The 23,410-nt window shown below is 56.6% G+C and overlaps 11 protein-coding genes across 11 annotated transcripts; 8 read left to right on the top strand and 3 right to left on the bottom strand.

Moving 5' to 3' along the window:
- Positions 1-486: 486 nt before the first annotated feature.
- Positions 487-1,464, top strand: CDEST_13747 (uncharacterized protein; the record flags this gene model as incomplete). The annotated part of the gene is made up of 1 exon (XM_062929903.1): positions 487-1,464. The coding sequence occupies one exon, from the start codon at positions 487-489 to the stop codon at positions 1,165-1,167; it is 681 nt and encodes a 226-aa protein (XP_062785954.1). The 3' UTR covers positions 1,168-1,464.
- A 1-nt stretch (position 1,465) lies between these two features.
- On the bottom strand, positions 1,466-2,984 carry CDEST_13746 (Putative INO80 complex, subunit Ies4 protein). The gene is made up of 2 exons (XM_062929902.1): positions 1,981-2,984; positions 1,466-1,921 (listed from the first exon to the last, which is right to left on the bottom strand). The coding sequence occupies exons 1-2, from the start codon at positions 2,406-2,408 to the stop codon at positions 1,516-1,518; spliced, it is 834 nt and encodes a 277-aa protein (XP_062785953.1). The 5' UTR covers positions 2,409-2,984; the 3' UTR covers positions 1,466-1,515.
- A 2,978-nt stretch (positions 2,985-5,962) lies between these two features.
- Positions 5,963-6,871, top strand: CDEST_13745 (uncharacterized protein; the record flags this gene model as incomplete). The annotated part of the gene is made up of 1 exon (XM_062929901.1): positions 5,963-6,871. One exon carries the CDS (start codon positions 5,963-5,965, stop codon positions 6,869-6,871), a length of 909 nt encoding a protein of 302 aa, XP_062785952.1.
- Positions 6,872-6,977: 106 nt separating this feature from the next.
- Positions 6,978-7,791, top strand: CDEST_13744 (uncharacterized protein; the record flags this gene model as incomplete). Its single annotated transcript, XM_062929900.1, is given in 3 exon segments — positions 6,978-7,086; positions 7,121-7,269; positions 7,283-7,791. 3 exon segments carry the CDS (start codon positions 6,978-6,980, stop codon positions 7,697-7,699), a joined length of 675 nt encoding a protein of 224 aa, XP_062785951.1. The 3' UTR covers positions 7,700-7,791.
- A 374-nt stretch (positions 7,792-8,165) lies between these two features.
- On the top strand, positions 8,166-9,929 carry CDEST_13743 (Putative indoleamine 2,3-dioxygenase). The gene is made up of 3 exons (XM_062929899.1): positions 8,166-8,576; positions 8,630-8,784; positions 8,892-9,929. Exons 1-3 carry the CDS (start codon positions 8,286-8,288, stop codon positions 9,925-9,927), a joined length of 1,482 nt encoding a protein of 493 aa, XP_062785950.1. The 5' UTR covers positions 8,166-8,285; the 3' UTR covers positions 9,928-9,929.
- Position 9,930: 1 nt separating this feature from the next.
- Positions 9,931-12,288, bottom strand: CDEST_13742 (Putative major facilitator superfamily, MFS transporter superfamily). Its single transcript, XM_062929898.1, has 4 exons — positions 11,676-12,288; positions 11,248-11,606; positions 10,494-11,185; positions 9,931-10,391 (listed from the first exon to the last, which is right to left on the bottom strand). Exons 1-4 carry the CDS (start codon positions 12,088-12,090, stop codon positions 10,133-10,135), a joined length of 1,725 nt encoding a protein of 574 aa, XP_062785949.1. The 5' UTR covers positions 12,091-12,288; the 3' UTR covers positions 9,931-10,132.
- A 1,459-nt stretch (positions 12,289-13,747) lies between these two features.
- CDEST_13741 (Putative glutamate-5-semialdehyde dehydrogenase, aldehyde/histidinol dehydrogenase) lies at positions 13,748-16,175 on the top strand. The gene is made up of 2 exons (XM_062929897.1): positions 13,748-14,174; positions 14,245-16,175. Exons 1-2 carry the CDS (start codon positions 13,874-13,876, stop codon positions 15,291-15,293), a joined length of 1,350 nt encoding a protein of 449 aa, XP_062785948.1. The 5' UTR covers positions 13,748-13,873; the 3' UTR covers positions 15,294-16,175.
- Positions 16,176-16,179: 4 nt separating this feature from the next.
- On the top strand, positions 16,180-18,456 carry CDEST_13740 (Putative mitochondrial biogenesis protein AIM24). Its single transcript, XM_062929896.1, has 6 exons — positions 16,180-16,426; positions 16,496-16,640; positions 16,707-16,721; positions 16,782-17,956; positions 18,010-18,183; positions 18,239-18,456. Exons 2-6 carry the CDS (start codon positions 16,619-16,621, stop codon positions 18,284-18,286), a joined length of 1,434 nt encoding a protein of 477 aa, XP_062785947.1. The 5' UTR covers positions 16,180-16,426; positions 16,496-16,618; the 3' UTR covers positions 18,287-18,456.
- Positions 18,457-19,413: 957 nt separating this feature from the next.
- On the top strand, positions 19,414-19,734 carry CDEST_13739 (uncharacterized protein; the record flags this gene model as incomplete). Its single annotated transcript, XM_062929895.1, has 1 exon — positions 19,414-19,734. The coding sequence occupies one exon, from the start codon at positions 19,414-19,416 to the stop codon at positions 19,732-19,734; it is 321 nt and encodes a 106-aa protein (XP_062785946.1).
- Positions 19,735-19,956: 222 nt separating this feature from the next.
- On the top strand, positions 19,957-21,192 carry CDEST_13738 (uncharacterized protein; the record flags this gene model as incomplete). Its single annotated transcript, XM_062929894.1, has 1 exon — positions 19,957-21,192. The coding sequence occupies one exon, from the start codon at positions 19,957-19,959 to the stop codon at positions 21,190-21,192; it is 1,236 nt and encodes a 411-aa protein (XP_062785945.1).
- A 480-nt stretch (positions 21,193-21,672) lies between these two features.
- Positions 21,673-23,211, bottom strand: CDEST_13737 (Putative metal-dependent hydrolase). Its single transcript, XM_062929893.1, has 2 exons — positions 22,352-23,211; positions 21,673-22,283 (listed from the first exon to the last, which is right to left on the bottom strand). The coding sequence occupies exons 1-2, from the start codon at positions 22,992-22,994 to the stop codon at positions 21,886-21,888; spliced, it is 1,041 nt and encodes a 346-aa protein (XP_062785944.1). The 5' UTR covers positions 22,995-23,211; the 3' UTR covers positions 21,673-21,885.
- Positions 23,212-23,410: the final 199 nt, after the last annotated feature.

The raw sequence follows: 23,410 nt of genomic DNA, 5'->3' as shown, positions 1-23,410 counted from the left end.
CCGGGCCTGGCCTGTCCCGAGCGTGCCCGCCGTCGTCCCAGTTGCCAGACACCGCTAAACAATCACGAGGGCAGGTCATTGTTAGAGGCTAACTGGCTATTTGAGGCGCCAAACGGCGTGGCCCCTCACACCAGCCGCCTCTCCCCTAACTGTAACCTACCTGAACGAGAGGTACTGCGGACAGATAAGGCTCGCCAGGGATCGGCACGGTGCTATCGGGAGACTGGTGTCTCCACTCACTGTCCCCTTCTGCCTTGTCCTCAAGCCCATCCATAGTCTTGCAGACCGAGGCGTCAAAACACAAACATGGGAAGAAGATCATACACTAGAATGATGGGAGAATGATAAGCTTCCCCCGTGGAAGACCCATTATCTTAGGGGCTAGGCAGTCGTACCCCTCGTGGACAAAGCGCTGTCCGCTCCAAGTGAGACGCTGACTGCGAGACCCTTGAAAGAACCTAGAGAGAAACTGGAAACGCTGTCGTCATGCAGTATTATGCTCACACTGTACAGACTTCACTGCTGCTGTCGGGAAACAAGCAACCGGCGTGCCTGACCCAAGCACCTTGCCTTAACCGGCCAGTCTGGGGTGAATTGGCTTATGTAATGTCACGTGGTCTACACCAACCACCAACGTCGCTTTTCCCGGCCTCTTCCATCACAAGGAAGCAAACGACGAGTTGGAAGGGGGGGGGGGGGGGAATCGAGAAAGGAGGGACCAAGGCTTTTTTTTCTCACCTTCCCTGCGCATTTTACCAATGGCCGTTCCCACATGTCTCGGGCCATCCGTCAATTAATCAATCACATCAGCAGCGCTACGTGTCCTGCGACCCCAACAGGTCCTCCCAGCTCCTGAGCTCAATCATCACGGGTTTCCCGATGCACTCGAGCCAAAGGGGCACACAGCGAGGCCTAAAAGTGCGGCGCCACCTGGGTTGCACCACCAGTCAATGCAGACAGCCCCCAAGCCCAATCTGCATCGATATTCTCCCCTCTCCCGACCAAATATTCGGTTTACGCACCGCAACATCTCATGGTTCATCTCCGATTTGGGTGGGACTTTCTCCGTCCAAGGGTCTCGGCACTCCCCAACCGGTCACCTTCGTCCGAGTCAAACTATCTCGCAATTGCATCACGCACACTCTCGGGCGGAACACACAACGTTAACGTGAAAACGGCATCGACTGTATTGCCAGTCGAAAATCTCGACATGCTTGCGCTGACTCTGTAGTATACACTCTGTGCCTCCGTTCCGGGCAAACGCCCCTCTACCCCTTGCCGGCTTCCGCGCTGAATCAAATACCCCGTATCCTTAACGCCGGCGGGCTAATGCCGCGCAAGAAGGTCTTCCAAAAGACTGCAGAGGCGATTTATGCCTTGTGAAATGCCTTCTGTCCGAGACACCTTCTCCCTGAAACCTCAAACTCCAAGCTATTGTGTACACGTGTGGCACAAACCATCTTTGGGGTCTGGCGATGGCACAAAACAAATGAAAATGGCGCGCACCCGAACGCCTCATGACGCGGCGGTAATGGCCATCGGCGCGGGCGAGCTCGCTGGAATGCTGCCGGGAGCGCTCCGCATCTCAACGTCGGCGCCGCTGTTGGCCGCACTGTTAGCATCGCTCTTGACCTGGTCATTCTCCTTGTTCTCCTTGGAACTGCTGTCGACAGAAGCTGCAGCAGAGTCTTCAGTGCTGGACTCGGGCACAGTCTTGGGCGGCGCGACCCATCGAGGTACCTCCCAGACGATGCCCGTGAAACTCTTGAGCGTAAAACCGCCCTTCGCCCACTTGCGGCAAGGCTTGCCAGACCGGTCGAGAGCCCGCAGGCCAGCATTGATGGCACCTTGGTTCGCCTTTGGTCCCAGCTTATGTCCAGCAGCACCAGCGCGGGCATTTGGATCGATTGTGCCGTCCTCACTGTGGGAATACCGTTAGCATGGATTGACGTACGGAAGTCGCCAAAGGGGTGAACGTACAGTCTCGCCTTCTTCTTAGGTCCTGGTTTACCTCGGATCTTGGGCTGCCCATCGGGACCAAGTCCGTTGACAGCAGCAGCGCTACGCTTGGTGCCCTTCTTCTTGACTCCCTCCGTGGGAGGTCCCATTGACGTGGGTGCGGGAGTGCCATCACCGGCAGGCGTGCCAGGGTTCGAGTCGGATGCTGTTTCGCCGTTCGTGGCGACCGGGGCAGGCAACGTCGTTGACGTGGCAGGCGAGTCCTGAGACTCTTGCGTCTCCTTCGTCCCATTTGTCTCCTCGATGTCCATCTTGACGGGCGAATCTTCCTCAACGGGACTGGGGTCGAGGATCTGCTTCAACCTGTCTGCGCTGACAGCGAGGGTGACGACGAGGCCGCCCTTGCCTCCGTTCGACTTGCGTCGGCTGACGGATGGAGTGGGAGACATTTCGGTGGGTTGGCTGCTGTATAATGGATAGGGTGGATATGGGTCGGGCGTGGAAATCAAAGGTGAAGAGCGGGAGTTCGATGGGGAGGCGGCGGAAAGCTCAAGAGGGAGCGTTGGCTTTGTCAGATATGGCTGCTTCGATGAATGGGGCGGCGGTCGAGCCAGTCATCCAATGGGCCGCGGGTGGTGATCCGGGGGGTGATGGATTAGGCAAGGTTTTTGGGCGGTGCGTTGCTGTTGCTATTGCTGTTGTGGTTGGGTTCGGTGTGCGGTGCGGTGGTGCGGTGCGGTCTGGTCTCTCGAGCTCGTCGACGGCAGATTATTTCGCATCGGCGACTCGCACAGTCGACGGCGGCGAGGTGATGATGGCTTGGGTTGGCGATGGATGGAATGGGAGGGTGGATGGAAAGACGAGATGGGGAGGAGAGAGAAGAGAGAGAATTTTTATTTTATGGGGGAGTCCATCTGGTAAGTTTGGCGTCTCATTTTCGAGAGAGCGCCAGACCAGGCGGCGTGACAATAAACGGTTCTCATGCTGGGTTGGGTGCGGTGCGGTGCTGGGTGCGTGGTGCGTGGTCCTGGGCTCTCGCTCAAGAATTGACCTCCAGCTTTCGCTTCCTCTCGCGCACCTGCCACGCCCACACTGCGCGCAGCAGCCAGCGCCGCGGGCAGATGTGGGTAAGCGAAGGACCTCTGGACCAATGGCCTAAGAGCACCGTGGCAGCGGCCGGAAAGGGATGGGTGCACGGGTGGATTTTCACCCTTTCCAGAGAGGTACGAAGGTACATCCGGCGTCCCCTTCCTTCCTTCCTCCGCCCATTTTATCTGCACCTTGAGCAGAGAGACAGGTACGTACCGCGGCACACTCCGCCGGCCGACCGCACACTCTCACGCGCTTTCTCAGGCTCAGGCTCACACATCACTCCAACTCCCATTGAATGCATCTCACTGGATCCGGGATCTTGGAAGTTGGCTGGCCTCTGACCTCAGCAGAAACTGGGGATAGCAACCTCAGTAATGACACCCGCCACACACCTGATTATGTGCTCCCCCCTTTCCTGCCTTCTTTTTCTCCTCGTCCGAAGCTCCTCCCTCCTTTTCTGCCTTCTCCCTACCTAGGTAGGTAGTCTATACTTTGCCTCACTTTTGTCTTTTGTTTGTGTTGTCGTGCCTCAAACCAGGGGGCGCTGGTTGTGTATCCGTAGTCTCCTCTCATTGAATCATCCTGTCTACCTGTCAGGGCAAAGGCGAAACACTTGGACTCTTCGCGACACGGCCCAGCTGCCACTTACCCATTCCAGCATGGCTTGACTCGAAAAATGGCGATAGCACGCTACATTTTGCTCTCTCTCCACAACAACTCTCGGGACACCGGACGATGATCCATGGCCCTTTCAGACTTTGTGTATGGGGTATTGCGAATTATTTCCCTCAGGGCTGCCTATGCACAGCAAGACCATGCTACCTTGGGCACGCACCATCACGACTCAGATCACCAGAAGAACAAACGTTTACGAGTATTTACCTTGACTTCCGCACCGGGGATATTCTATGAGCGATGCACACAGCTCAAGCTTACCTAGCTAACCGCGAACCAATTGTCACAAATCCCAGCTCTGTGTAAAGCGCCTGCGACATGTTCTTGCCAAGGTCGTTTCTGCGGATGCGCCTTGCAGGAACTTGGAAGTCTCAGCGGGACCAACAGGTTCGGACAATCAACGAGGATCAAGGGCACAGCAGATAAGTCTCGAGCTCGCACAAACACCTCCAAACCCGAAAGCTCATGCCCACGCTTGGCTGGCGCACTCCGGCACTTTGTTCAAGGCGACCTAGAACTCTGAATTGCAACGGGCATGCTGAGACCGCTACAGCCAAAGGATCATATGCAGATATAAAAGCCGGTACATCGCCCCAGCTCATTAACTCTGATGCGACAACAACAATATCGTTGAAAGAATACCATCCAAGACCAAGAATCCAGCGGAATGGCGGCCAGACCAGGTCGCGAACAAGGCGCGGTATCCGACCGAACCTGATATGCAGCAAGCTGAACTGGAGGAGTTCTGTCGGCTCTGATGGGGGCGCTAAGTTGACCGAGGAACATTCGTAATCTACCTTTCTCATTTCACTGTGCGAAAGGGGCAGTTTCTCGAGATGATTACGATCCACTTCAGGGGGACTCTACATCTACAAGTCTCGACTTGCTATCGCACCTTTGCGAGCTCTGCAAATGACCAAAAACCAAAGGCAGACTGGGCCATTTGCATCATCGGCGCGGGGCGGCAGAAGCATCTGACGCGTTCTCTACTCGGAGTTAGAAGCCCTAACTACGGATAAAGATGATGTGGAAAGGGTGACACGAAAACCTCCCGCATCTGCAGTGGTGACTGGCCACACCTCCCTGTCAGGGTCAGATGGATACAAACCAAAAAATTGCTTTGAGCCCAAACTCCAATCCCACTCGACGAGAGCCAATCGTACTTCTGAGGATCAGACATGCCAACCCCGACACATAGAAAAAGAAAAAAAAAACAAGAAGCCAAGTGGCGCAACCCCGACTGAAGATGAGGCCAGAGCTCAGCGCCGCTCAATCCACCGGGCTTGCTTTTCAGTTTGATGCATCCCACGGAGCAAACGAAGAAGATGGGCATGCTGTTGTTCTGACAACATCCCGTACCAATCCATCTGTCGTTAGGCCTCCACAAAGCCAAGATAACAAAGAACAAAGAGCGTCCACCCTCTTACTAAATCTCAGTCAATCAATGGGGAAGGAGAGAGCGGGCGGCTTCTGCCCGTCCACCCCGATCGGAGAGGAAGTGTCATCTCCGACATTAGAGAGGGGGAAGACCAACGATGACCATCTATCCGCACAGCAGGCTGTTTCAACACAACCGTGCGACCACTGTCGACGTTTGTCATGGAAGCATACCGTCAAACACCGAGGCTCGATCCGTACGAGCCGTAACCCAAAAGCGACAGTACATCCCAGGGATGTTCTTACCTCTTCGTCATAATCGCTATCGCCTGGCCGATCACCCATCAACGACCAGTGCCAGCAGGAACTCGTGTTGTCGTCATCCCAAAGCCAAACTTCGTTGTGCATCCCCGAAATCACCCTTACGCCCTGCAACGCTCCACAAACCCAGTAATTCCTTCCGTGAACGGCATCATCACCATGACTCTTGCGCGTCACGCTTTATGCTTTGCCATCCCGGCCCTCCATCACGGCAGTCGCTGAAGTCACGACAAAAATGCAAAGTGTCTTGCGCAAAGGCCACGGAAGAGATCCGTCTGCGCATGTATTGGGTATCGATTCTTGGAACGACGCAAGTGTTGCTCCTCTTAATCACGGCCCAGTCACGACCCGCCATTGACCGAGAGATGGCGCCGCAGGAGGAATGCACCCGCATCAGCGGCGACCAAACGGTCTCTGGAATGCGTTGCTATTGTTTTGTCTGTCCCAACGCCACACAACTATATTATGAGCTCGAGAAGTCTCGAGCCTGCCACGCCTGATGGGTGAACCATCTCTTACTCACCTAAACATTCCCAACATGCATTTCATCACCAAGATTATCTACGCCTGTGTCGCCTTACACGTCGCCTTCCAGGGCGCGATCGGTGCAATCCTTCGTGGACGGACTAGCGGTGCTGACTCAGTTCAGCTTCCAGCAAGCGACATCCACGCCCTGAGTCTAGCTGCCGAGAACCTCGATGTTGAACTGGAGAGTTTCCTAGTCAAATGGGGCGGTGGCCATCGCAAACCCGACAATGTTAATATTGCAAATATCGCAAAGAGGCAAGCGGGCAGCATTCAAATCTTACCACAAGACCTTCAGGACCTTTTGAGGCTCATCCAGTCCATCGAGCGGCAGCTTGCGGCCATCATTGCATCTGGAGGCAGTACGGCGAGCGGAACTACCGTCCCGCCCCCGTCCAACACGGTCAGTAGCTCGGGCCCGATCGGTTCGTCGCCGGCGCTGTCGAACGGACAGCCGACTGCCACTGGAAATGACCCAGCCAGCCCCGGGGTAAGTCCCCCCACCCCCAGTTCCTTTCTGACAAGCAGCGACCCGGGAAATGGTGAGCCTCTTACTACGACATACGCGACATCCGTTTTGACTACTTCGCAATGCAAGACGACCGTCACTCAAACGTTCACGGAGTATGTGTATGAGGACGGTCCATCAGCGGTTCCTAGAGTCGTCCGGTCAGTGGTCGAGGTCGACGAGCATGATACCGAGGACTCGGATCCCGATGCGACACAGGATTCTGACCATGATGACGATTGGGAGCCTTGGACCGAATTTGATGGAATAACGGTGGAGGACGACGGTTCAGATGTCGGATTCACCACGCGCGACACCTGGGCTTCCTTGGGCGTGACACGCCGCGACCCTGGAGGGCCCCCCAACGATTCCGAATCCCTCGTCGATCGTGAAATAGAAGAAGAAGATGTTTGAAGGCAGGCTTCTGTCCCAAGGTGGGCTTCCTGGCTGCCGTGCATCAGGCACTATTGCTCACGGCTCGCAGGGCATCGAGCATTGTGGAGGCTGGTAGTGAACAAGAATGGATAACGACGGACAACGACATGTAACGATGGAAAGAATTCATGAGATGATTTTTACGACTTTTAACGACATTCATTTCTACAAGGGAAGCAAACGAAGAAGACTCGGTATCTAGGGGGGGCTGTTATCTCTCTAAACAAGACCCGAGACGGCGAGGAATTCCCCGGTCATGTGTCGCATCTTCAACAGATGAGCTCTCAGACTGGCCTATCACAGAGCACTCATTAATACCACACCGCACTATTTCTTATCAGCTTAACAGTCGGCTGCTTCATTTATGTGTGAAACCTGTTAGCGTCTCAGCCAGTCCAGTCCGGGTCCGTGTGCCAAGAGGCCGGAACGGTTCCGGCCACACCGGCCTTAATCGGCAAAAAAGCGGGACATGGGGAATCCATTACTCAACCACCCTCCAACTGCAAGTTGCCTGCACCGGCCTCTCAGAACCACAAAACTCGGCATCTCGAACAACAAAACGGCGCGACATCACCCGGAGAGGGAACCACTCTATTAACGTTTACTGCATTCTGCAAGAAGGAAAAGTTTGCCAACCGGCCCAACGGGGTCTGCGATGGGGCGTGTCTGGGATGTGGGAGCCTGTGGGATGCAGAGGAATGTTGCTTATCGCGGCCGACGAGCGGTGGATGCAAGGGCTCGACCAGCAAAGAAGGGGGAGCAAACCCCTTGGTTGGTCTTGGGGGTTATCCGGAGGAGCCCGCGTGACCAGAGATTGGGATGATATGACAAACAGAAATGGGACGGGCACGGCGGACGGGGGCTTCGTGTCATGCTCTGCGGCCGGCGCGAGAAGGACACCCCCTCACTTGAGGCCGGAATCGATTCCGGCCACGAAGTATATACGCGGCGCCGAGTGGCGGGAGGTCAACAATCCGAACTTGCACTCGCATCCATCCAGCACCTGCACCGAAAAAGCATTCTCTGGGCTTTGCAGCAATTTATTTGGCAATTTTTTGCGATTTTCCCCCGCCATTTCGCACACCCATATCATCACTTACACGCACTTCTTCGACTCGTGTAAGTCAACTTACACGACTCTACTCCCAAGCCCCCCAAACCAACCCAAACCCGGCCATCCATCACAAGCATACAGAAAGCCCTGCAAACACAACAAAACAACAACGCCGTCACTCCGTAACCCACAACTTCAACTAACGCGCACACACACACAGACACACTTCCTCTCTCCCTTTCCCTCTCCCTTTTCTCTCTCCCTTTTCTCTCTCCCTTTCCCCATATCCATTCATACATCCACCTACCCCACGCTATCTCCCCCAAATCTTCCTTCGCAATGGGATCGATCGACTCCACCCCTTTCCCCGTCCTCGACGACCCCCGTCCCGAGGACAACTCCCTCCCCGCCTTCATGGTTTCCACCACCCGCGGCTTCCTCCCTCGTGCCGACCCTGTTGCCGTTCTGCCCTCCGAGTTTGCCCCGCTTGAGGACATACTTTCCCGCATGCCCGTCAAGAAGCTCGACGGCACGCCGGGCCTGCTGGCATCGTCCACGCTGGGCGAGACGGTCGACGCCGAGTTCCCCGACCTCACCCACGCCATCGACAAGTACAAGGACAACCTGCCGGTATGTACTAGTCCCCAATTGCTTCTCTTCCTTGGTTCTAACCGTGGAACCAGTTGATGAACGCCTTGTACCGCGACTACTCGTTCCTCGCGTCCGCCTATCTGCTCGAGCCCTGCCATGAGCGCTTTGTTAGGGGCGAGGGATACGGCCTTGCGAGGGATCGCTTGCCCAGGAGCATCTCGCTGCCTATCGCGCGCTGCGCCGACCTGTACGTGACTCTCATGATTACCCTGCTCTCTGTGCACGTTTCAAATTTTGTCTCTTTTCACCCCGTCCATCACAGCCTGTCTTGCCGCAATCGCTAACAGCGTCAAGCACCGGCTTCAAGCCCTGGATGGAGTACGCCGGCTCCTACGCTCTCTACAACTACCGTCTCGAAGACCCGTCAAAGGGTATGGAGTACTCCAACGTCCGGCTCATCCGCGCCTTTGAGAAGGGTTTGGACCCGACCTCGTCCGAGGCTGGCTTCGTGCTCGTCCACATCGCCATGGTGAAGCACACCGGCGGCCTGGTGAAGGGCACAGTGGACGCGCTCCGCTCGTCCGGCTCGCCCGGCTCCCCCTTTGACCGCGCCGGCCTCAACCGCGGGCTCTCTGAGGTCCTCGCGGCCCTCCGGACGATCAACAACACGATGGAGACCATGTGGGACAAGTCGCGGCCGCAGAGCTACACCAGCTTCCGCACCTTCATCTTCGGCATCACCAGCCAGAGCATGTTCCCCAACGGCGTCGTCTACGAGGGCGTCAACAACGACGAGCCCATGTCCTTCCGCGGCGAGTCGGGCGCCAACGACTCCATCGTGCCCCTCATGGACAACCTCCTCCAGGTGCCCATGCCCGACACGCCCCTCACCGAGATCCTCAAGGACTTCCGGTCGTACCGCCCCAGCAACCACCGCCAGTTCCTGCTGCACGTCAAGGACCGCTCCCTCGAGGTCGGCCTCAAGGACGCCGCGCTCGCCGCCAAACTGTCAGCCGAAGGCCTCGCCGAGGACGAGAGGGAGGCCATCCGCGAGTCCCGCCGCCTTTGGCTGCTCATCCTGCACCAGGTCCGCGACTTCCGCTGGCGCCACTGGTGCTTCGCCCGCGAGTACATCCTCAAGCGCACATCTCACCCGACGGCTACCGGCGGCAGCCCCATCGTCACCTGGCTGCCGAACCAGCTCGAGGCCATCCTCGTCGAGATGGAGGACCTGTACGAGGCCGTGGGCGGCGGTGCCAGGGGGGATTGGGACCTCGGCGAGGAGCTGCGGGATGTCATGGACTTGGTGGCGCGGCAGAAGCAGACGCTGCGGAAGGAGGTGGCCAAGTACTGCGCCGAGCGCGGCGTCGACTCGCCCATGTCGTCGTGAACAAAGGAGCTGCGGGCGTAGACAGTCATCGTGGACGGGTGTGGCACATAGGAAAGAACGCTATAGGCAGAACGTACAAATCAAAAGGAAAAAAGTTAGGGTATTCGGCTCATTTCACAATTGATCTCGCGCGCACGCGCTATAATACGCTTATCATGTGACCATGCCTTGCGGGCGCGCTAGATACGGAAGTGCGCCGTCTGGCTTAGTTATTCATCGCCTTATCCATACTCTCCCTCCACCTGGGGGCGTTCCTCCTCAGAGTCCAGACGCAAATATAACCCGAGATCCACGTGAAGATTCCCAATATGGTGAATAGCCAGCCGTTCCCGATGGCGCTGATGACGGGCTGCGCGGCGACCGCGCCTACGCAACTGAAGATGTTCCTGACAAAGTTGTTGACCGCCACGCCGCCCGAGCTCCGCTTGGGCATGAACTCGGTCAGCATGGTAGTGGCGGCGCCGCTGTGGGAAGAAGCAACGTTAGCCAGTAGCTCGATGCGATGACGATAAGAAGCAGATGCGGCACATGAGACCGTCTGACGGCGGCGAAGAAGGGGGACTTACAAGACGAGCATGGAACTGGCTCCGAAAGTGAAGAGGCCGATGCACGGCACGAACCAGAAGAGGCCCTTCTCCACCACCCAGCCGTAGTAGATCAGGGAGGCGGGGTACACCGTGGCGGCGATCCAAATGTTCTCGCGCATCCTGTCCTCCGGGAGCATGACGAGCTTGCCATCGGCGTCGTAGCGGCCGGCCTTGCGGGCCTCGCGGGCCATGATGACGTCGAGCCAGCGGCCGCCGAGGAGCGAGGCAAGGAAGTAGCCCAGCCCCGCGGGGAAGTAGAACAGGCCGACGATAAGCTCGGTGAAGCCATACGGCGCCTCAGAGAGCGTGGCCTGGACCGAGATGTTGACGACGAAGAGGGCGCCGAAGGTAATGGCGGCAAAGAAGACGGTGATGGCGACGGGGGGGAAGCGCAGGTAGAGTAGCACCGACAGCGGGTCGACGAAAGACTTTTTGAGGAGCGCCGCCGCCTTCTTAGAGTGCACCTTGACCGACTCGGTCGTCCTGGTCCGTGAGAGGGCCACCTTATCGCCGTCGGACGCGGCACGGGGCGGGGCCGGGGGCTTGGGTCGCGCCAGAGTCTCCGGGAGGCAAAAGAGGATCATGACGAGGACCAGGCCGCCATAGATGGCCAGCGCCCACATCGTCGACTGCCAGCCGAAGCGCTGCGATAGTGCTCCGCCGATGATGGGCTACGAGAGGGGAGCTGGGGTCAGGATCTGAATCATCAAGAGGATGCGGGCATGAGACTCACAGCCAAGAGAGGCCCCGTCAGGGGACCGAGGTAGAAGATACTCATGGCACGGCCTCTTTCACGCGGCTCCCAGATATCGGCAATGGTACCGGCCCCGACCGCCTGGACACTGGCGCTTGCTCCGCCGCCGAAGAGGCGCATGACGATGAGCATGCTGATGTTGACGCTCACGGCGCTGAGGATGGAGAAGACTACGAAAAGGGCGAACGACAGCAGGTAGATGGTCCGGCGGCCCAGGGTCTCGGAAAAGGACGACCACCACAGTGGGAAGATGGCCATGGCCAGCATGTAAAACGCCACGGATAAGTTGGTGATGGTAGGCGATACGCCGAATTCCTTGGACATCTCCGGCAGGGCGGCTTTTTTGTGCGTTTGTCAATGGCATTTCACAGAGTAAAGGCGCTGGGGTTGCGTTCGTTACAGCTTACGATAAAAGATGGAGGAACCCATAGGGGACACGGCGGCGGCGAGGGCGATGATCAAGGTAATTGTCCATTTCGTCTTATCCGCGTAGTTATAGGGGTTGTCCACTTCCGGGATGGCTGCCAGCTGGGCAAAAAGGCCGCGTCTCTTGGACCTGGCGACGACAGAGAGGGCGCGGGAGCGGGTGGAGGAGGCACGGGACCGCGTTCGCGCCGGGGCGTCGCCGGCTGATGGGCCTCCGCCGGCCGGGTCGGCGTCTGCGGGTCTACGGGACGTGTCCCCATCCCGACCAATCTCGGTGATTTCTTCCTCATCGTCGCTGTCGCTCGACCGACTCTGGTCGTCACCGCGACTGCGGGCGTCGTCTGCTGGAAAAGAATCCTTTTCCGGGTCGCGTGGTGTGGCGGCAGCGGCGGCCATTGCTGAATGCCGAGTCGGTGCCGAATGACGGGTTCTTCACAAAGCTCCGGGTTCGGCCTCCAAGGTGCAGGGTCGAAGCGGATGGCGCGCAGCTGAACAAGCGAAGGAGGAGCGTGAACTTCGAGGCCCACGGAGAAAGCCAAGCAGAAACATCAGGAATATGAGAGGAGAAGCGCAACGCGAAGATGACGACAGGAATTGCCGGGGCCTGTCCGATTTTTGAATCGGGTGTTGTCCGGCTTTCGCACCCCACACAACCTCCCAGGGCCTGGTCATGATGACTAGACTAGCCTCTTCATGGACAGCCCATCCAGAACATCTTTGGGTCGGGTACCGTTCCGCAGTGGAGTGGATCGGCACCGCGCTCGGCTCTGGGCACCCGATGTTTCGAGGGCGTAAAGATGCCTCGGCCGTCGTTGGGGCGGGTGGCGGGCCATCGTTGCGGACATCCAGGCCGGCCCGCAAAGGAGGCATAATTCACACTCACTCCAAGGAGCGGCGCGTCAACCAAACAGGAGGCCGGCGGAGAAATAGCATGAAGCACTTGCGAGTCTTCTTGAGAAACACCCAGAGGGTGGAAGATCGGCGCTAGCCGTCTACAGTAAGACCGCGGGAGAAGCCCGGTTTCCGTCCTATACCCGCTTGCGTAGGTGTGCGGATAGGGTAACCACGGCCAATCTGGCAGGCCCGAATCCTCTGGGGTCCGTTCTTATCGAAGGCTCGCTCCTTATCTGGCGGAACGGGAAGCTCCTGCGACTACGGCAAGTGCGTGGCCGTCGCGGGGGGCATGTATTGCGGCTACCTTCGGGCGGTGGGATACCGGAAAGCAGGAGAAACCGTTGACACACGGAAGTGAGATGAAGGGTGGTGGGTGAAGGAAGAGTGGGCGAAAGATGGATGCTGTTGCCGCAACATATCCGTACCTCGGCTGGGTGGGGCACGTGGGAAGTTCGACCGACCATGAAAGAAGAGGTTAGCCCTTCATGACTCAAAGTCGCTGCTGCTTTGGTTGCGTTTCCAACGAAAGACGGCAAGCGGTTGTAATGCAGACGACTTCCAGGCAGCGAGAGGCCATATGTTGTTGCAGAAACTGACAAAGATGCGAATGATGGTGACTTCTTCAGGTACCTACTTGCCTAACTTACTTACCCAGGCTACTAGGTGTACATAGCGCGGGTTGGGGCCAGCAGGGCTTTCAGCGGGTCCATTGGCCACTGAAGACCCCTGCCTGTTCGTGACATGACTTGAGACTGAGCTGCCCAAAAGGGAGATGGATGGCTGACTGTGTTTTCGACTCCTGGCTTTTACTTGTACAATGCAAGGTAGTCGAATAAGACCACTGTACATCGTACCATCGCAGTCTCCTAACTGTCTGTGTCGGTTCGAATAAGGTTGTTCGGTTGGGCGTTCAATCACTGGGATTGGCAAGGTTGACAAAATTGACTCCAACTCAATTACACACAAGATACCTGAGGTACCTAAGGGTACACATCTCTTTGGTGGGTTCTTAGGCACTGGTAGAGGTAGTCGTTCGTACCTACTTGATCACCCCTCCGTCCTCCCGCTCCGAGTGCGGGGCTCCAAATTTTCATAGCTAAATGTGCTGCCCGCCGGGGCACCAGCCAACCAACAATACTGACTCCCAACGGCTGTAAGATCTCATAGTTATTGACTCATCCGCATTGCTTGGACTTGTAAGTGCGGGAAGCCTTGAATTTTGCGCATCTCATACCCCAAATTCTCACTTTTCACCGCCCAATCCCAGTCAATCCCATCCACAATCATGTCCCTGACCAACGCCTCCCCCGTCGACGCCGCAAAGGGTGCGAAGTCGGCCTCCCACATCCTCGCGACCCTCCCTGCCGAAGCTCGCAACGACGCCCTCACGGCTATCCACGCCGCCCTCGCCGAAGCCAAAGATGACATCCTGGCCGCCAATGCGCGAGACCTGGACCTGGCCCGCAAGGCTGCCGCCGACGGCCATTTGAGCCAGAGTCTGGTGTCCCGCCTCGACCTGGGCAAAAAGGGCAAGTTCGAGGACATGCTCAAGGGAATCTTGGATGTGCGGGGGCTCGAGGACCCGGGTATGTATACGCTCTCTCTCCTTCGTTCATCAAACCCCAGACCTCCGCTCGCTCCTCTGACACGGCACAGTTGGAAAGATCACTCTGAGAACTAAGCTGGATGATGGCCTCGTCCTCGAAAGGGTCACTTGCCCCATCGGCGTCCTTCTCATCATTTTCGAGGCCCGCCCCGAGGTCATCGCCAACATCGCCTCCCTAGCCATCAAGTCAGGCAACTCCGCCATCTTGAAGGGCGGCAAGGAGTCCACCGAGTCCTTCATTGCCATCTCCAAGGTCATCTCCGCCGCCCTCGACCGCTCCAAGGTCCCCAACTCGGCCATCCAGCTCGTCACCACCCGCGATGTCATCCCCCAGCTCCTGGCTCTCGACCAGTACATCGACCTCGTCGTGCCCCGCGGCTCCAACGAGCTCGTTCGCTACATCAAAGAGTCCACCAAGATCCCCGTCCTAGGCCACGCTGACGGGCTGTGTTCCATCTACCTCACCGACTCCGCCGACCCCGCCATGGCCGCCGGCGTCATCGTCGACTCCAAAACGAGCTATCCGGCCGCCTGCAACAGCTTGGAGACTCTGCTTGTCCAAGAATCGGCCCTCGAGTCCGTCTTCCCCTCCGCTGCCAAGGCCCTGATCGCAAAGGGCGTCACCCTGCATTGTGATGCCAAGTCCAAGGCCACCCTGCAGTCCAAGATCTCCGGAGAGGCTGCCGCCAGGGTGGTTGAAGCCAAAGATGCCGACTACGACACCGAATTCCTTTCCCTTGATCTCGCCGTCAAGGTCGTTGCGTCGCTAGACGATGCCATTGAGCACATCAACGCCCATGGTTCCAAGCACACCGAGGCCATCCTCACCTCGTCGTCCGATGACGCCGAGAGGTTCATGGCGGCCGTCGACGCGGCCGGTGTCTACTGGAATGCCTCTACGCGCATGGCTGACGGCATGCGTTACGGCTTCGGTACCGAGGTTGGCATCAGCACCAACAAGATTCATTCACGCGGTCCCGTCGGCCTGGAGGGTCTCATGATTTACAAGTACAAGATCAGGGGCCAGGGCCAAGTGTCGCTGTCGTACGGTGAGGCTGAGGGCCAGAAGCCTTTCAAGCACGAGAAGTTGCCGTTCTGAAAAGCGAAAGTACAAAAGAGCATGGTCACCCGGCGTTAGTCAGGCGTTGCGGAATTCAAGAAATGAAACAAATAAAAAGTTGAATGAAACCACATGTCCCCAAGGGCAGTTTTCAGACGACGTTCAGACGACGTTGTAAGTCCTGTTGTGGCTTGCTCTTCGTCACTGTTCGTCGTGACGGCGCTCGGCCCCACATTGATCGGAGGCCTGCCGGTTCGGGACGGCCCTGACGGTCGAGAAGTCGGGGTCTTGCTGTGTCGCTATACCACTTGTCACAGGTCTGAGGAGCCCCGTATCTGGTAGTTCAGCCATAGCCTCATACTTCCCGCTTTTTGTTTTGCTGCAGGAATGTCTGGGCAGAGTCTGGGCAGAGTCTGGGCAACGCCTCCGGCTCATCTGACATACCTTTCTGCCCTTGGGCATTTCGGATACCGCGCGAAGAAGCTTGTCTCAACAACTTCAACGTGCTTCGAAAAGACACTCCTCAAAATTAACCTTCAAGACAATGTCACCTCAGGAATGATAATGATGACATAAAAATCAATATCCAAGAATGCGAGAAAAGTGAACGAGAGGGAGGAAGAAATTCAGACCAATGACAGGGCGGCACTCTTATTGCTGGACTCTAAGCGCCGCCCCTCTTCACCTGGCGCCCAAACGAGTTAGGGACTCTCCTCATCCCTCTGGGCGGCCCCCAACGATTGGACGGACCATGGCCAAACATCCCATCCCTCCCCATCAGCTCGAATTAGAAGCAGAATCAATCTTTGGGTGAAGCTCTCTGATGCCACTTACCCTACCACACTATCATATGTATGCAGGAAGACGGGAAGCTGGGACGCGATGCGGCCACATCTCGCGGCCACCCCCCGAGCCATGGCAGGGGTTCCGGCGGAGCTCTCTTGCATGGCGCGTGAAGCTCCCCCCCCCCTCTTCTTTAACTGAACTGAACCCGAAGGGCGTCCATTGTCTCTCCTCTCTGCGCAACAAATGTTTCCTTCTTCCTTCGAGATATTCCTCAAAATCTTTTAGAGCGCTTCAATCATTCCAGCTCAATCGGAAACCGGCATTCCTCTTGTGAAACTTGAATATTGATGTTCGTGCTACTTGCGCTCTGCATCAACACGTGGGCTGTAAGTGTGGGGCAGCGATGCGATGCGACCGGCAGAAGGCAACTGATTGAATGACTGACTTGAATACAGATCGGTCTACCGCTCTCCTCGACTTCTCCTCTTCATCGTTCGCCCTCGAGGATCCTCGTTACCTCCCTGTAGTCCCTTCAATCTTGACGAGGTCCCCGAAAACACGCCACGTTCCCCGTGGCCATGTCTGCCCAGTACTATCCCCGTGAGTCGCCCGTTTACCTACCTCGCCAGAGGAACAAGAACAGCTCGCGCTGACAACATCCCACAGCTCCCCCATCGGGAGGTAAGTTTTTCTGGACCGTACAAAGTCATCTAATGTCACGTTTGCTGACCAAATTCTAAGGCCAATCCCAGCAGAATTATCCTCCGCCTCCGCAATCGCCGCCGGCGAACCAGACCAAGTTCTCCTACCCTGCTCCTCCCTCGCAACCTCAGCACAGCCATAGTATGAGCTACCCTCCACCACCTCAGCCCTCGCCAGGCCAGTCGCAGAACTACCCGCCCCCTCCTCAAGCTTCGCAGACGCAGAATTACCCTCCCCCTCCTCCCGCCCAGTCAAGCACGCCTCAGAACTACCCGTTCCCTCCTCAGTCTCCGTCCGGACAGACCACGAGCTACCCTCCCCCCCAGCAGACGTCTCCAAGCCAGGGAAGGACGTATCCCCCGCCTCCTCAAGCTACTACGTCGCCTGCGCCAGCTCAGCAATACCCCCCGCCTCCAGGCCTTTCCCAAGGACAGCCTCAACAGCAGCCTCAACAACAACCGTATCAACAACAGCAGTACCAGTCGCCTCCTCAGGCGTCGCCGCAGCCGTCACCTCAGCACCAGCAATACCAGCAGACGCACCAACAAACGCAACTTCCCTTGCGACAACCAGAAACCCCTGATTCACAGCCTCAGTTCTCTCCTCCGCCTCCCACCTTTGACGGCCCGCCCGAATCCTCCAGCCTGCCGGAGAAGCAATATGTCGAGGAAACACCAGTCGATACGAGCAACCCGTCCAACCTCGTCGGAGGCGCACCCCCCACAACGCACTTCATAGGAGCCACAGCCGCCGTCGATGACGTCGGCACCTTCAACGGCGGGAGCTACCGCATCAGTCACAGGGACAGCAACACCATCCTCACCGTCCAACTGGCCATGGGATGCCCGTTGCAGGCGAAGCCGGGTGTCATGGTGGCCATGTCGCACTCGATCACGCTCAAGGGCCAGCTCAAGTTCAGCATGAAGAAGCTTGTGGCCGGTGCCGAGATGGCCAGTTCCACCTTTGTCGGGCCCGGCGAGCTTCTCTTGGCCCCACCCATGCTCGGCGACATCACCAGTCTGCGTCTTACGGGCCAGGAGACGTGGTCGGTCGGACAGGACGCGTACCTGGCTTCCACTCAGGGTGTCATCAAAGACTACAAGCGCCAAGGTCTTAGTAAGGCCATTTTCAGTGGCGAGGGGCTGTACGTGTACAAAATCAGTGGCACCGGACTGCTTTGGCTCACCAGCTTTGGCGCCATCATTCGTAAAGACGTGAGTGAGCTTCCGCGATGACAACGGCGCACCGAAGGCTGACCTTGATCTAGCTCATGGACGGTGAGAAATATGTCGTGGACAACGGCCACTTGGTGGCATGGAACGTCAAGTACATCATGGAGCGAGTCGCCTCTGGAGGTATCATCTCGGGCCTTTCCTCGGGCGAGGGTCTGGTTTGCAAGTTCACGGGCCCCGGAACTGTCTTCATGCAGACAAGGAATGCGGTAAGTTTTCCATGGCCCATTGACCATTTGATCGTGCTGATGTATTGGGCTACAGAAACACTTCAGCGCCTATCTTTCCGGACAGGCAAATCAGACGGTCTAGGGGTGCTTGAATTGTTTACTTGTATCTCGACAGGTGTGCTATGACTTGCTTCAGGAAGAAGTGGCATTGAAAACCCGGGCAGATAGATGACAGAGTCGGAGGGCGATTCTTTTGAGTGGTATTGAGCGCGTAGCGTACTGGAATTGACATTCTCTCTACTTGTCTCCGCTGAACGACTCCGCAAGATGGTCAGAAATGATTGATGCCCTCTCATGTTGAACTCGAGGAAAGAAGTACCGAACACAAAATAATTTCTAGAGGTTGCCTCTGTGCCAGTAGACAAAGGTTTGATGGTTTGGAAGGTGGAAGACAGTGAGTGCTTCCTTCCCTGGACGTGAGGCTCACCAGCCCGGAAAGTCCATCTCGAGATCGCCCTCCTTTCCCTGCCTTACCTACCTACCTACCGATCTACCTAAAGTGCGGAGCAAGTCGCCCGGAATGCAAACTACTCGTCCAAGTCCGCCGTCCTTCCCGCTTCCCTCCACTCTCTACATCCTCCATCGACATCACCCATCGCATCACCTCAGTCCCGCCTTTTTTGGACGCTTCTTCGCAGACTTACAGGCTTCAGCCTAGAGCGCATGATTTTTATACCAGCGAGGAAGTCCAACCACATTACAGGCGCGCGAGCCGTCTCTTGAGAGTGGACCATCGTTGTTCTCGAATTTCCCGATTTCGTCGTCCTACATCACCTGTTCGGCGAGACAACAACATTGCGCGGTAATCTCTGAATATAACGGCCGACCAAAATACCTACCACGCATTCACCGCCGCACATAAACCACTTTGCTTCGGATGTTATGTGCGGAATTTCCTAGGCAGTCGTACGCTTTCTTGGACTCCTATCAACTTCACTTGCTCGAAACCCCCACATGTGCCTTGACGACAACTAGTTCATCCCTTGACAACGTGAGATCGGTATCTCTTTCTACCCAAACCCCATGCATAGTCACCTGGCGTCTCAACTGCATCGGGAAAGTAGTCAATTGCCCAACGTGCGAGTCTGAACGACGCTCGCCATCGCCCTACCAGCTCGTAAGTTCGTTACCTGGCCGTCACGAGATTCTGTATGTCCCCTTCCTTCTTCTACACTGCGACGGAACCTCACTGACCAAATTACAGTCGCAATGGGGAAAGTTACTTCACCATTGAGTACCGCCAACTGGCGCAGACCGCAGTTTTCCCACGACCAGAATATTCGCCAGGTCAAGATGCCCAGGAAGCGAAAGCCATCGACCTCTGCCACCGAGTTTGACGTGACCGATGCAGCTACCCACTGGCGAAAGCCCGTCGCCGGCGTTGACTCTTTACACAGCGCAACCGATCCGATGTCTGCGGGGGATCAGCATATCCTGAAGAAGCTTGACGGCAATCCCTCGGCTACGGCCAAATGTGCCGTGGCCAGTGCCGTTCCTGTTGCCAGCGATGGGAGCAAGATGTCCTCCTAGAAGCAGGACCCCACAACTTTCGTCTTGGATGTGTTCATCCACGAATGCAATGATCCCAAGTGCAAGGAGCACGACAGCCTGTTCCGTAATGCCGAAATCCGCAGCACTAGAAATTCAAACCGCTTCAGATCCAAGGAGTGTGACGATCAAGTGTCCGAGTTTGACAAGCAATTACATGCTGTCAAAGTCACCCCTCGCAAATTATCCAAGATCGATCTCACAATGCCTTGCAAACATGAGAGGGACAACATTTTGATCGGCAAGAATCATCCCAAGGAATTGCTAGAACAGCCGAAGCAAAGCCAAGTCGCAGTCATATGCGACCCAGCCATTATCAACATAATTGACCGGGATCTGAAGCCGGCGAGCCAAGATTCCACATCTGGCCGAGCTGACCGGTTCCAAGAACTTCTGCGGAAACTTCAACGCTCTTCGCAAGTTCGCCAGTCAAATTCCACGGCCAAGAAAAAGCCTGGCGAGAATCGTCCAAGGCAAGACTCTGATGATTCCGGTAACTCTGGTGACTCTGGTGTCGACGTCGGAAGCTCAACAAAAACTCGATCTCTCAACCCTATGGCAAAGGAGTTCTCGGTGTCCGGCCCCAAGCAAGACCCAGTTGTGGTAAAAGCGCCCGAAGAAACGTCTATCAACATTCCTCTATCGATGCTCAAAAGGATATTGGGCAGCAGTGACGCCTCCAAGATCATCGACGCTCCTCAGCATCATCTGGATGAAATCGTTGCCAACACACTCCAACGGTATGGCATTCCAGAAATGCACCAACATCACATTGCGTCGCCTCCTACTTTGTCATCTTTGGTGGCAAGTCCGACTTTCCAGTCGTCTTTCCTTCAGCATGTTTCTCCACCATCCACTGGCCCAACTCTGGGACTCCAGGACAACGCGATGATGCCCCGGTTTGGCGTTCTTCCTCAGATCCCTGTTGTTCCGCTAGATCCATCTGCCGCAGGCTTCGCACCGTCTGTTACAAGGAATTTGGTTAGCATCCCTCCTCCGCCGCCGTCTGTTTCGCATTTCTACCAGCCAACCTACATCCAACCTCCGTCCGGAAACAACGCCCAGTTGGATACCTACATGCGAACTCCCGACTATGGTCGACAGATGCCCAATGTTCAACCGCCCGTTTCTGGGCTTGGACCGCATCACGAAACTTCTTTCTTCCAGGCGCAGCCGTCGATGCCAAACCAAGGACATGTCTTTAACGGAAACAAAACTCCGGCATTTGGTACTGGAATCAACCCAAGACCCGCTCGCAAGCCGCGGGTGCCTGATGCATTTGGCCAGCAGAGCTATGAGGCTTACATCGAATGGCGCAAAGCAAACGAGCCCGGATACGCCCTTGAATGCAAGGCAAGGCAGGCCAAGAGGGCCTTTCGATCCAATGGGCCTGATTCACAGCTTCCATCTACCGGCCTGGTAGCTCAAACCTCTTCTTAGTCCTGTTAAACGATAAATCATTGTAGCGACTGGAGTCTGGATTCTCACTATCCATGATGAGAGACATTTTTAGGCTGAGAATATTTGGTATCGATTACTGGAGGTTGGTCGAGGTGCAATGAAAGGGTACTTGAAACAGGCAGGATTATCTGCTATTGGGAACCGTAGGATTAAGACTGGGGACCAAACTCAATGGCTATGGCGGAAAGGATTATGACTCGAAACTTGGAGCAGCTGGCGTCCAAGTAAGTCTCTGAGCCGATCGGGGCTGTTTGTTTGTACATGTTTAGATCAACAGATGGATCACCATTCTTCTCTTCCACGCAAGTAAGCAAAACAAAAGAGCAAAAAAGCCCCCGAGTTTCTTACAATGTACCCTGCTCAGCATCGAGGCTGGCAAAGTGCGCCATAAGCGAGAAATTACCATGATGTAAACCCGCCCTAGACCGATGCAACAACAGTCTCAAGATGAAGGACAGCAGCATGAATCATGTTGTTTTTGGTATCTGTGTGCAAAAGCTACTCCTTCCTCGCCAACGCCATCCTGGCGCCGGCCTCAGGTCGTCAAAACGGTGGCGAACTTTCTCTCTCTTTCTCAACACGAAAAGCTGGTCAACCTCATGCCAAAGGTCCACCTCCCAAGGTCATGATTTCATCATCATATATATAGGGTTCAATCAATATCGATACAAACTAAACGCCCTCAATGCCGTACGCCTTGAGGGCAGTTCCACCAAACAAGGCGGCCTGGTCCTCAGGCTCAAGGGTGGCCATGTAGCACGTGCGCTCGACCAGGAGCTTCCACTTGCGCCATGCCTCATCGACGCCGACGGTGCAGACAGGCCAATCGCTACCGAACATTGTGCGGCGGGTGCCGAAGGTGGCGAGCACGACGCCGAGCCAGGGGAAGATGGCCTCGAAGATGGCGTTGGGGTCCTGGCCCTTGAGAGAATCGGGCATCTCGGAGAAGCCGCCCGAGAGCTTCATGTAGGTGTTGGAGCACTTTGAGAGGGCGTAGATGGCGGTGCGCCAGTGGACAAAAGAGGGATCGGTTGTGTTAATGATGCCGAGGTCGGGTTTGCACAGGTGGTCTGGGGTTGTGGTTGATTATTAGCAGGTAGTTCGCAGGGAAACAAGGACGACGGAGGTGGTGACTGACTGACGACGAAGGTAACCTTCTCCTCCTCAGGGACGCCTTCGTGAGCGCGGGAGATGATCTCCAACGCCTCATCGAGCTGCTTGTTACCGCGGCGATGCTGGTCGACGCCGAGGTCGAAGGCGAAGCCGCGCTTGCCCAGAAGCTTCAGGCTGGCGATGAAGTCGTCCGTCAGGCCGGTTCCGTGGGGCTTGTCCTGCAGCAGGTAGCGAAAACCCCTGATCTTGGGCCAGACGTTCTCGCCGGCGACGTCCTTGACGTGGTCGAGGTACTTCTCCATGGCAGCGGGGCCCGAGGGCAGCGGGGCCCAGGGGACGATGCCGAGACACAGGCTGCTCTGGTCGGGTGTGTGACCCTCGCCGTCGCGGGGTTTGCCCTCGGCGATGCGGCGAAGCCAGGCGACCTCCATGAGCGGGAAATCCCATCCAGAGGCGTCGCGGGCGCCCAACTCGAGGTCGTGTTTGCGGTCCGTTTCGAGGAAGATGAAGCCCTTGAGGTTCGATGGCGAGCCGGTGGCGGCGACATAGTCGGAGACGGAGCGCTGCGTCGCGATAGGGTTGCCCGGCTTCGCCCAAGCGAGAGTCTCGATCTCCGTTTCCGGGTAGAGGTGGATGTGCGAGTCGACAATGGGGTAGTCGGCGGCCATGATGGGCTTCTGGGACGGCTTGCGAGCGTAGCAGTCTTTTGACGGGTCGAAGGGTCTAGCGAACAAACTTGTGATCTTGTACCAAGAGCGAAATGGACATTCGGTCGATAAGACAGAAAAAAGAACAATAAGCCGACCGAGTATCGATCAGGAGCTAGCTAGGTAGATAGGTAGGTAGCTTTGGGCAGAATATGTTCGAGCTAGGCTCGAAAAGTTGACCCGAGAAGGAGGTGAAGTCCCCGCACCTGCTCCTGACATCGCGGGGTTACAGCAGTGACCACTGACTACCGCCCCGCCCCCCCCCCCCCCTCCATGTCGCCCTCACCTACCTACCTTAGATACTGTGCGGTTGCCCCCACCGACCCTTTTTGTGATATTACTGGCCCCGCAGACTTCAGGGGTTCTTTCCCCCGAAC

This window comes from Colletotrichum destructivum, chromosome 9, assembly GCF_034447905.1.
Source record: "Colletotrichum destructivum chromosome 9, complete sequence".
NCBI classification, from domain to species: domain Eukaryota; kingdom Fungi; phylum Ascomycota; class Sordariomycetes; order Glomerellales; family Glomerellaceae; genus Colletotrichum; species Colletotrichum destructivum.
This window is presented reverse-complemented; position numbering and strand designations above follow the sequence as displayed.